The sequence below is a fragment of the Hyposmocoma kahamanoa genome, unplaced genomic scaffold, assembly GCF_003589595.1.
Source record: "Hyposmocoma kahamanoa isolate Upper Pololo Valley unplaced genomic scaffold, ASM358959v1 180, whole genome shotgun sequence".
In the NCBI taxonomy this organism is placed as follows: domain Eukaryota; kingdom Metazoa; phylum Arthropoda; class Insecta; order Lepidoptera; family Cosmopterigidae; genus Hyposmocoma; species Hyposmocoma kahamanoa.
The window spans coordinates 1,932,292-1,944,352 of NW_020653711.1; the positions used below are offsets into that span (position 1 = coordinate 1,932,292).

The following is a 12,061-nucleotide window of genomic DNA, read 5'->3' on the forward strand; positions in this document are numbered from 1 at the left end:
GGATTTAGCAATTCAATATATTTTCTCTAAAATAATTTTGCTTCTAGAGCAGTGCTCATGACTTGTTAATACATTTTGTCGAAAAATTGTCAACAAATATTTTTTTAGCGCGGTCAGCTGTTTGGCAGTAGCAACACGTCAATTTTGGGTTGCAACTTTATAAATTTTGCCAAGATCTTTGTAAAAGTATTTCACTTATTAAATATGAAATTTGATATTGCACATACCAGTTAAAAATATCTAAATCACGGACTTGTATATTAAACTGGACCGCGCACTAAGTTAATAAAAAGAGCCGAGTGAATAGTAATATATCTCTTTCTAATAGGGAGTTCATTCATGTTTCAGCCAGCCATATTGTTTTTAATTTTTACAGAAAATGTGGCCGCTTATGGATGACCAAATCTACTAATATTATTTCATGGTACAAATTAGTATACTTATTTGATATGCTACTTCATAATATAAGGTTTCATTGTTGATACATTTATTTTGTATTATTACAGTAAAAGCATATTACCATTAAGATAATTTTATTTAACCAAAATTTTAAAAAGTTAATAGACTAGACACTGCCTAAGATGATTTTATTTAGCGTTGGCAACTTGTTAGACAAGGACAGACCAGTACTTCGGGCTATCTAACGAGTCTCGCTTTTTTACTTTTACTTAAAATAAACCTTAACATAACCCAATAAGGTGTAAATTTGTAATATTGGTATGTCGAAGTGCTCGATCCCGCTTATGAAATATATAAATCTGTGGTCTAAATTTCGTATAAAACATTTTTTAGTAGAAATTTTAAAAGTACTTTTGAATTTGATGCATTGACTTACAATTATATGGACGTCGGGTCCGCGCTAAAAAGTGTCCGCACTTGTAAGGCGCTAAAATCGTATACAGAGCGCCAAACTCCGCTTTAGTCTTCATTTGTTCGACTGACAGCGCGATACTGCGATGACATTACAATTTAAATTTCGAATAGGTTGACTTGGGATATTTTTTTCGTGGTTTTTGTATTAGACCCGTCGTCCATTTATTTGTAAGTCAATGATTTGATGCAAGAATTGTTATTTTGGGAATTACTTTTCAGGTAATTTTAATTAGAATATAGAAACTCTGGAAAGTCATTACGGCACGTTCGCAAACTACGTATAATTTTGTGATTGCACCGAAAATAACACACCTGTTTGTGTGATTTAAAATATTTGATTTTATTTATAGCAAAATATTTTACTCTAATAAGAACGGCTGAAAACATTTCAATCAATGAAAACTATAATTTGTATTAAACATTTTAGGATGTTGCTTATAATTTTTTTGGCAAGTGCTTAAATTATTTTCTAAACGTACATCGATTGCAATGATTGTCGCGGCAACTTTTAAAATTAATTCGAAACATATACAGTACAATAATGGGACAGACGGATATAGTACGTTGACTAAAAATCGTGTAGTCGATTAGGTTTTGTTTTCTTCAAGTGGGGGGCAGCCTTCATTACATATACAATAGACGTTGTCTAAAAACCAGAGCATACAACTAGTATTTAGTGCATGCAACTAAAATAAGGTGTAGTTTATGTATATCTTAAGTGGAAACGTCGAAAAAATTCAACTTGGTGGACCATCACCCCGCCCTTTAAATTCTCAAACTTTTCATCCACGTTTTTGACACACCGACTTAATAGGACTATGACGTATCTCGTGGGGACGATAAAACAAATGACTACCAAATATGGAAGGTCCACAAAGACAGATGTCGTCCGATTGTGTAGTTGAACTAAATTAAAATGCAAATTTTTAACGATAAACAAGCGTAGGTAGAAAAGATTTCTATATATAGCAAAACTAGAACAATTAAACGAATATTTTAAGAAGGAATATGTTTTGAGGCAAGCTAAATATCATTAAATGTCCTTGGTTTCGTGATGACTTAACGTCTACTTAATAATGATTGCTTGATAAAAATTATTTTTAAGCAAGTTTGCAACTGCAAACTAATATGTGGGGAGAGAAAGGGCCATCCTATACTTTGAGTATCCCTTTTGTGGGTTTTCGTTGTCGATGTTTTCACGATTGTTGACGTCGGAAATTACTTAATATTTTGTGATCTACATTGAGTATATTTGTTTAAAAAACTTTTGTAACTATAAATAAATAATAAACAATTACTAGATAACATCACATAGGTAGCTACGATCTCAAAGTAAGTAACTAAGGCACTTGTGTTACAGAAATCGCAAACAACGACGGTACCACAAACACCCAGATCTGAGACAATATTAAAAACTTGTTTCTACATTGACCTGGCGGAGAATTAAAACCGGGACCTCGGAGATGGTGACACCATGAAAACCTGCGTGCAAGCCAATCGTACCACGGAAACTATAGTGGAAAAGTAGGGTAGTTTGCATTAATTTAGACATAACGGATTACTTTATTGTGTCAGTCACCTTAGAGGATGGAAAAAAAAACAGTCAGCCGTGACCATGGAACCTGTAAAGAACTCGAAACTTTGGTTCGTTTCAAAATGGTTTCATTTTCTACGTAAAACTATTTCCATATAAAAAATAATAACCGTTTACTTGTGTTCTACTCCTACGCCTGCAGGCTGATTTTAATTCTAATCGGAATCGGGTAGCCCATCCGAGTCTCGAAATCAGATGGGTTTCCGAGCGAGAAGATGAACCGGATTCCTAGTATATCTTTCTAATTTGTGAGTTAAATCAACTATTGTTCCGATTTGAAATGCCAAGAACTTTCGATCGGCCAGTTGTGAATCGCAATTATGCGCCTCCACTCAAGAAGAGATGCAGTTTCCGATCGGGAGAGGCAATCAAAATCAAGCTGCAGCTCTACTAATTCCATCGCAAGCAAGAAATTAAAAGAACAAAAAGTAGGGAAGCTGTCATTAACAACACAAATACAAACCAAGATGAATCTTACGTAACCAGTTGTGGGCTGCGAAATCATGAGTCAGACTGAAAAAATATTATTCGTTCATAGTCAAACTTGCCAAAATTGCATGCAAAAATCGATCTTTATGAAATAAAATGTTTGTTAAATTACGATTTAAATTTATCGAGTCAGTTTTGTTTGAAAAATTTGAGGTTTTTCACTAATAGAGTTCATCTACGATTTTATATTTGTTTTGAATATTTATTGACGGAAGTTTGATTTTAGTCTTACCTCTTATGGCCTTTGGGTAGTACCTCTTATGGCCTTTGGGTAGATTTTTAAGTACCTGTTTGTTTTGGTTTCGGCGCTAGAAAAAACCAAAGCCCCCCAATTTCCTCCCTCACTTTTATTTTGGGCCGTCAGGGAATTTTACCTATACTTAACAATTTTTTTTAACTGTAAAGAAAACCTGGTATTGTAAAAAATGTTAAAAGTAATTAAGATAATGTATTACTTACTACCTATCCATATATACGTGTAATCGTACTCTAAATTAGTAAAATCCGGTTCAACTCTAACTGGGGGCTTGTCTCGAAGTTTAATTACGTCATTCCCACCTGTCAATATTATTACATAAAATCAAATAGAGATTCGCTCTGGACCTTTTAGAGGGAAAAGTGTCGTTTTTATTTTGACTTTCAATTATTTTGTGAAATCTAGTTTAAAGTGGAATAGGATAGTGCTATAATTGTGCCTTGATAAAGATTAAAACGCGAAATTATACGAATCTCGAACTAAAACACCCATATCGGCCCGTTTTAAGGAATCCCGTGTCAATCCAAACACGCCGCCTCAAATTGCCTATCCTCTTTGTGGCGGCCATATTTACAGAAACATAATTAAACTTCATGTTTAGGCTGATGGCTTTGCCAAAGCTTTAATAAATAAAAAAATAAAAAAATAATAAAACGAAATATGGCGGGAAAGAAAATAGGTAACTGTATTTTTTCATCCTCCTTTTCTAAATCTATATAGTAAAACACCTACATAAAAAAGGACAACGCTTTCAGGAAGCTAAAAGAATTTCAAAATAAAAAACAACAAGAAGCCTTGTTGTTCTTATTGAATTATGCGCACGAGTTTGCGAATTTATTAAAGCAGCGTAGGCGCTACGAACAGTATAAGGATCGCGGTTACACTACACGGACTTGTTTTCTTCACCGTACACAGACAGACGAACAGACGTAAGTGGCCAGTGCTAAAAACTTTTTTTTGTGAAGTGTCATTGTTCTGGAATAGGAAAACATGTGAATTTCGTGGCGGTTATTTAAAATCAACTTTAACACGTTTATTTATTTATTAACTCCAGTTAACAAAACCGATAACTGAAAATTCGTCCGCAATATTTTTAAATTGATTCAAATAAATAGTTTTGAGAACGAGTTCTTGTGAATGTACCTACTCGTATATCAATGATCTTGCACTTATATCATGATTGATACGATGTGTTATTAAGAAAAATTTCAATGTTTCAAGTCTGTGTTTATTTTTAAAATAAAACAGAGTTACAGATTTTATGCAAGCTCCCTAATCAACGTAGAGAGATTTTAATGTATAGTTAAAATCATAATAATAATAACCAAATAAATAACACGAAATTGTAAATTAAAAAAATATAATTAAGTACCTACACCTAGGCGGCCAATTTAAAAAAAATGTGTTTTAACAAATTTGCCATACTAACCGCAGGTACAGCGTTGTAGCTCATTGCCTATTTTAGTCATAGTGTAACAAATACCATTTAGCAAATAATACCTAAATACATACCTATAAAAGTCAGCTTTACTTGTCATGGTATTGTATGGGATATGAGTCATTGACTCAATACGTATTTACAAGGTTAAACACACTTTGTACGAATGACATTGATCAGTATTGATTAAATGCAGATTGAATAATAAATGATAACAAATTCCCGGGTGTCGTTATGTACAGCGTGAAATTTTAATTAATATGTTGTTTTGAAGGGGAAGTTGTGTTTACATAGCTTGATGATTTAGTAGCAGCAGAGCTCCTTGTGAAAGAGTTCGTCTAGGGAAGTACTACCACCTTACCTATTTCTACCGCCAAGCAGTAATGTCACCATTACTGTGTTCCGGTTTTGAAGGGTAAGGGTGCTGGTGAAATTACAGGCACATGGGACTTGTCAACTTATGTCTCAGGGTGTCTGGCGCAGCGGCAGTGCCCTTAAGATCTTTGTGATTTAAAGCTCTGAGTGTCAAATATTTCCGATATTTGACTATTTACAATAATAAACATTATACAATGATACTACAAAATACAATAATAATTAAGAATATTTCTAGAGCAAGAAATGGGAATGAAAAACGGTTTATTAAATTTGGTTTATTAGTAGGTTGAAAATGTTTGTCACGGCAAAATAGTTGAACGTGTGATCAAAAGTATTTAAGTACGTCAGTTGGTGAAAAATATAAGATTAATTAGCGAGTCAAATTCTGATAATCCATTCATAGTTATAGGTGCTAATATAACTATATTAGGAAGTGCTCTACAAGATGTATAAGGATGAAATGACAGCAAAATATTGACGCAAGGTTGTGTTTATTCGATAATTTGTTTGAAAATTCAGTGCAATTATAAAATTATAAGGTTTTGTTGAAGACACGTTAGGCAGGTCATTTGAAAAAAGCAGTCATTACTCCCTATATTAAGTCCTATTACTTTCTGGACACCCAGCACATATTTTTTACGTAATACTGACATTTGTAACGGTCCGTTTTTAAATTTGTAAAGTGTTGCTGTTTTTGAGAGAATCAAGTACATTGTTATAATTATTAATACAAAGATCGAACACTCAGAAAAAACACTCAGAAAATATTAATTAATTAATCTTTAATTAATCTTCTATAAAATTCTTAATTAATCTTTGTATTAATAATGATAACTAACTAGTGGAGTAATTTCACAAAAAATAATTGAATATCAATTCAATAAAAATTTAATTAATCAAGTACATTTTTAGGTGTTATACTATACCTAAAAATGCACTTGATTCTCTTATTTATATTTATTAATCAATTCTATAGTATAACCATGTAAGGAACTTGGGATAAAACAAATTGAGTAGAAGTTAGTGCAACAGGTGATGTTATTGCTAAAGAGTAATATCTATCAACAATGCTTAGGTTTATTAAGTATTTAAAACAATATTGATGATGATGCTGTATTTTCAGATGGGCGAGAAACTGCTATGTTTAGCACCAGTGGTGCTACTCGCCTTCTTCCAAGTTGGAGTCGATGGTGAGTTAACAACTAAGTAACTATTTACTTGATTATTCGTATTATATCTATGTATTGAGTAGAATATTATTAACACGCAAGAAAGTAGTATTGACAGAGACGAATAAATATAATGGTCCAGTTCAAGAAATCTATAAGTCCATTTATGGATTTTATGCATTATCTACACCATTTGCTAAAACTCAACATTGTCTATGCTTTAATGTCACCGTTTTCTTTCTAACAAATCTGTCTATTTAAAAAAAAAAATTTTAATATAATTAAAATTTATAATAAAAATAAATAAATAAATAAAACTTCTTATGATTTCGCGATTTTTATAGGTATATACTCTATATGCTTAAGGTATTAAACATTTTTTTTTAAATTTAAATTGCGTATATTTGTTTTTTTTTTTCAAACAACCCAACGTTTCGGGGACTTTACAGGCCCCATCCGTCCTAGTCATCCGTGACCTGGGACCTAAAGAGCCCGAAACGTTGGTTTGTTTGAATAAACAAATATATGCGATTTGGATCCGAAAAAATGGTTTCACTTCCTATATTTCAAAAACGAAAAAAAAAGAGTGTACAAATATCCAGAAATTAATAATTGGGCTAAGGGATTTCTTGAATTTGAATAACTACATTAAAACCCAAAGCTTTAAGGATACTTAAAGAATATAAAATAAAGGAACATAAAAGAGGTGTCACATTTCATAATTTTAATAGGTTGTTAAATGTTATCAACAGTAGGTACTATCACCAGCAGCTAAAATGTGGAGACACCTTTTTGATACACCGTGTAAATATATAGGGTATAGTATAGGATGAAAAATATCAATGGGATTCGAAAGGGCACTATCTTAGCTATCTTAAGCATTTAAGTGAATTCCTGAGGATATGCATCATTTGCTCATTTGCTCATTTGCTGGAACTTGTCAGGATGCGGTTATTTGCACACGTTGGTTTTGGTAGGTACATTTAATGTTGGGTGATGCCAATCCGTTTTGTCTGAGCCAACAAATAGTGCCGCGAAGATTTTGTATACATGTAGTATTTAGGTAGTATTTTGATTTATCTGTTTCGATTCTATTAAATAAAGATTTAAATAAAGATTAAAGATTTACTTGATGTATTGTTTTGGTTTCTAATGGGGCTGCATGTTCAATAATGATCAAAGCCCTTAAATGAAAAAGAGTAAAAAAAATAAGGTATGTACAGGTAAAGGTAGTTCCACTTCATGTACCTACATAACATTGATTTTTTCCACCCTATAAATGTTGTGCGTATATATAAAGGGGTGAGTTTTAAATGGCAAGTGAAGTTACCTGAGTAGCGTGGAAAACATACATCCATATTAAATCAAAAATTCTTTATAACAAACGAGATTATTGAAATTGTCAGGAAGGTATGTTTTCGGATATAGGCACATTTTCACACACGTTTTCGCGATTGTCACACAATGGAAATAAGACTATTTTTCAAATCTAAGCCGCGTATATTTGTTTTTCAAACAAAATAACGTTTCAGCAGGCATATTACCGATCTTTAGCGACCAGTCGTTTTAGCAATAGTTGCACGATTATCGCTGTCAAAACATAAATTCGTATTACGGAACGAACAATTGCTACCAGTCGACTATTGGTTTCATGGTCGCAAGTAACTATATTTTAGTTTAAATTTACTTTGCGAAAAACCATACGCAAATTAGTAATTTTTAGCGATACGTGATCTCACCCACAATTTCCAGCTATCGATACAAACAAAACAATCGCCAAGGTTAAACTGTAGCATAAATACAATTAATGTGGAAGATTGCCATAATAGGCGAGTGGATTAAGTGGGCGTGGTTACGCGAATTATAATTGACATAATATGTACATTGTTATGTTACCATGTCAATACTTGAAGATGACTTAAAAAACAGACTAGTATTTATTTAAAATTGGTAAGGTCAAGTAGTAATAGTGAAGTGTGGTTTCGACGAAATTAGTCGATAATTTTTTTATGTAATATTTATTTATATACTTTTTGTGAAAGTTCTCCACTAGTATAATGTTATAAATGGGTGCAAAGATCGAATAAAGTCAGAGAACGGCGAAGAACCGTTAAAACCTAAAATAAAGATAAGCAGCTAGATTTTGATTGCCTCTCCCGATCAGAAACTGCGTCTCTTGCGATTCGAGGCGCATAATTGCGATTCACAACTGGCCGATCGGGAAGTTTTGACATTCAAATTGGAACAACACTTGATTTAACTTACAAATTAGAAAGATATAGTAGGAATCAGGTTCATCTTCTCGCTCAGAAACCCATCTGATTTCGAGACTACCCGATCGGTTCGATTCCCATTTGAATCAAAATTAGCATGCTGCAGCGTTCCGTAGTTCCTTTGGGAGAACGAGATCCTTTTTTTTATGTAAAAAAAAAGTACGCATTTGACTTCAATCTTACCTGATGGAAAGTGACAATGAAGTCGACCATGGAGCATGCACACTAAAAATGCCTATTCACTCTCGCGTTAAGCGAAAATATCACTGATTTGGATCGAAGGAATTTTCCTTGGATTTTTGCATTAATTACATAAAATTAACAACGTCGTTAAAAACTATAGATTTAATATATCTATGTACTAAATCTGTGTTAAAAACGAAAAACAAAGATGTGCAAGAAGCACATAGAAAAATTCGTAAGTTCTGCTGGCACGGATCGAATCCAGCCGGATCGAATGAATTTTTCTAAGTGTTCCATCCTTGATATTAATAATTATAACAAACTTGTGGAGTAATTTCACAAAAAAATAATTGAATATCATGGTAGTAAAACATCGTGATATTCAATAAAACTTCAAAAACTTTTTTTATGTAAACATTTTACTTAGTTTATTTAGAGTTACAAAATTTCACATAGGTATCGTAATTTGTTTCATATACTTAGTATTATTTTTATGATTTTTTTATGTGACTAAGTGACGAGACGAACAAGTCGTGCGCCTGATGGTAAGCGACACGCCTATCCATAACAGTTGCAGTGCCACTCAGAGCTTTAAATCTAAAAGGTCTGAGAGGCACTGCCTCTGCGCCCGTCACCCTGAGACATGTCACACACACAAGTTGACAAGTCTGCCTGTAATTTCACCAGCACCCTTACCCTTCAAAACCGGAACGCAGTAATGCTGATATGGCATCGTGTGTGTGTGTGTGTGTGTGTGTGCGATATTACTGCTAACAGGTCAGTCAAGAGCACATCAAGCTTGACACTTAGGACTTCTTGTCACAAGCGTTATAGAGTTGATTTTACCCTGAAGTAAATCTATGTATTATAAATGAACATAAGATTGCATAGTTACGGATTTGCTAAATGACCTATTTTATTTTATAGTCTCATATTGACGGTACTGTTTTACAGTACCTACTTATTTTGTAGGACAAATATAATTATCATGAATGTTCATGATATATTTGTCCTACAAAATAAGTGTGTACGAATACAAACCAATATCAAAATTCCGGAAAATTGCCCATCGCATTTTAAAAAGCTTGGAGAATATTTTCGAAACTTGTATATTTGTAAGAAAAAATTCTCAGTCTTTTATAAAGTTGTGAAGATACCTATACTCGTACATGTGAATTGCTATAAATAAATGAATGAAACTTATTGGCTTATTCGACTTTGTAATAATTAAAAAGTATTGGTTATTTTGTAGTGTAAGTGACATTTTCATAATTATATTACTTTTCAAATCGTTAAAAGACCTGTCGTCAATCTACAATATTAATCCAAAATTGCCTTTATACAACGAAAGTGGACTTTTCATATACGGAAAGCAGCGGTATTCCCAAGGAGATACGCGATTTCTACAGTATACTGTTGACACAACTGTAAAAATGTTTGTGTACATTACTAATCCAACGCTTTAAAACTTTAGTAGTTACGCATAAATGGAGCAAGAAGTACTAACTATAGCTAGGTCATGGTGCTCGAAAGAACATGTGGAATATATTTTCAACGTGTATTATTTCATATTTAAAATATAACGAACTATGCAAACCAAGCAGTTATTCTTGTCTCCTTTTACATCAAAATCATACAGTATCACCGTTTAAAGCGCGTCACAAAAAAGATTCCCTAGATTTAATGAAGCTCTATGATTGACCACGCGGAACGTCCACCCACCACACCCATAGCTACCGACATCTATAAATTATGTATAACAAAGCAATTACACAATATGTGGAGCTAGCAAGGACATAAGGTCTTTATGTAGGCGTTGTTTACATTTATAGCTACACCGAAGGTTTCTTTATTTTTTTTTGCTTTGGATCTAATTCAGTGGACTATTATGTAGTATAATATGGTTTTAAAAAACCTCAGTTAGGTTGATGGGCTATTGTTTCAAATTTATTATGTTTGATACGGAAGTATTAAATTTTTTATTTTTTTTGGGTATTCTACAATTCGTTGATAATTGTTTAAATCTTCTACCATTCTATCTTCCATATTAAGCACATAATATGAATACATTATTTCCTTTATTGGACGCAATGAAAATTCTTGTCGTTAAATGTATTTTACCTTATAAGGAAATGACCAAATATTTAACGACTTCTATATAGTCCAATCACAAATACAAGTGCGGGACACAGGCTATGGACGCGATACTACATTTAGAAATACGGACAAGAAAAAAAAAATGCTATAACGTCGACGTAGGAATTTTTCATTAGTAGCTCCAGGTGAAGATTTACATATACTTGACTACAAAAATATTAGGTACTTTATCTATTTCGGCAGCTTATACAATAACTTTCATACACGCTCCGCAAAAATCACACCTGGGAATATCTCTCAGTTGTTTTTTTGAATGTAATGCAAACATTTCCGAGAATGTTTGAGAAAATAATGCTTCCATTAATCATCCATGGTCACATGTGCTCATCGGTAAAGCAATTTATTCATAACGCCTGTCGCAACTAAGGGCCTTCCCATTATTCCCATCTTCTCGACTTTCTGTCGTAACTGTGTCGTAGATGTTTTTTACCGTTGAACGACTGTCATGTCTAGCTGTTCCCACTGTTTTGTGTCGACAATTTATGCGTGAATTTTAGCCGACTCCAAGAAAAGGAGGAGGGTCTCAATTCGATTGTATTTTTATTTGTGTTACGCGATTACTCCGACGTTGTGTATTGTGTGATTTCCGATGATTCTTTTTTGTTGGAAAGTTGGTAACCACAGTGTTAGTTCCATTTAAATTTCAACAAAATATTCTACCTCTAAGGGTGGCACTTTCTGTTAACCAATTTTCATGAAACTGGCAAATTGATGTAAATTCCACAAACTTTTGAGGTCGGTTATCTTTTTATAAAAGTTATAATTAATTCGACACAAAAGCGCAGTATAATATTAGCGAACCACCGAAAATAGGTAAATAAACATCCGATTATCCCATCACTATAATAATTTTTACACTATAAAAATTTCATATTCTTTCAGCCCAGCGTTACGTAAACTACTACCCACGAAGCTACTACGGTCGCAATCTTTATGAATACGGGCGGTCTATTTCCGACAATGTAGTATCCTGCGGACCCCACACTTGCGGCGTTGGTGCTCATTGTATCCATGGAAGTGTGAGACCGGTCTGCGCTTGCCTGGCTGGCCACTCTGGAGATCCGTTGTCGCAGTGCATTAGGATTGAATGTGTTGGTAAGTTCCAACTTGTAATTCGCACATGTGGTGTAATAGATAACTTTTCTGGAGAGAGGTTTAACACGGTCAGACCGGGAAAAAAATTACCATTATTTGCTGTCGGGCGGGAAGGATACTCACATGGCCACAGGTAGTAAAATCATCGCCCCATCG

At 33.4% G+C, this 12,061-nt stretch overlaps 1 protein-coding gene across 1 annotated transcript in view; it reads left to right on the forward strand.

Moving 5' to 3' along the window:
• The first annotated feature begins 6,151 nt into the window (after nucleotides 1-6,151).
• Nucleotides 6,152-12,061, forward strand: part of LOC113225954 (neurogenic locus notch homolog protein 1) — a 14,621-nt gene continuing 8,711 nt past the window's right edge. The window contains exons 1-2 of the mRNA XM_026458440.1: nucleotides 6,152-6,218; nucleotides 11,693-11,905. Coding sequence (XP_026314225.1) covers nucleotides 6,152-6,218; nucleotides 11,693-11,905 — 280 coding nt within the window. The remainder of the gene's footprint in view (nucleotides 6,219-11,692; nucleotides 11,906-12,061) is intronic.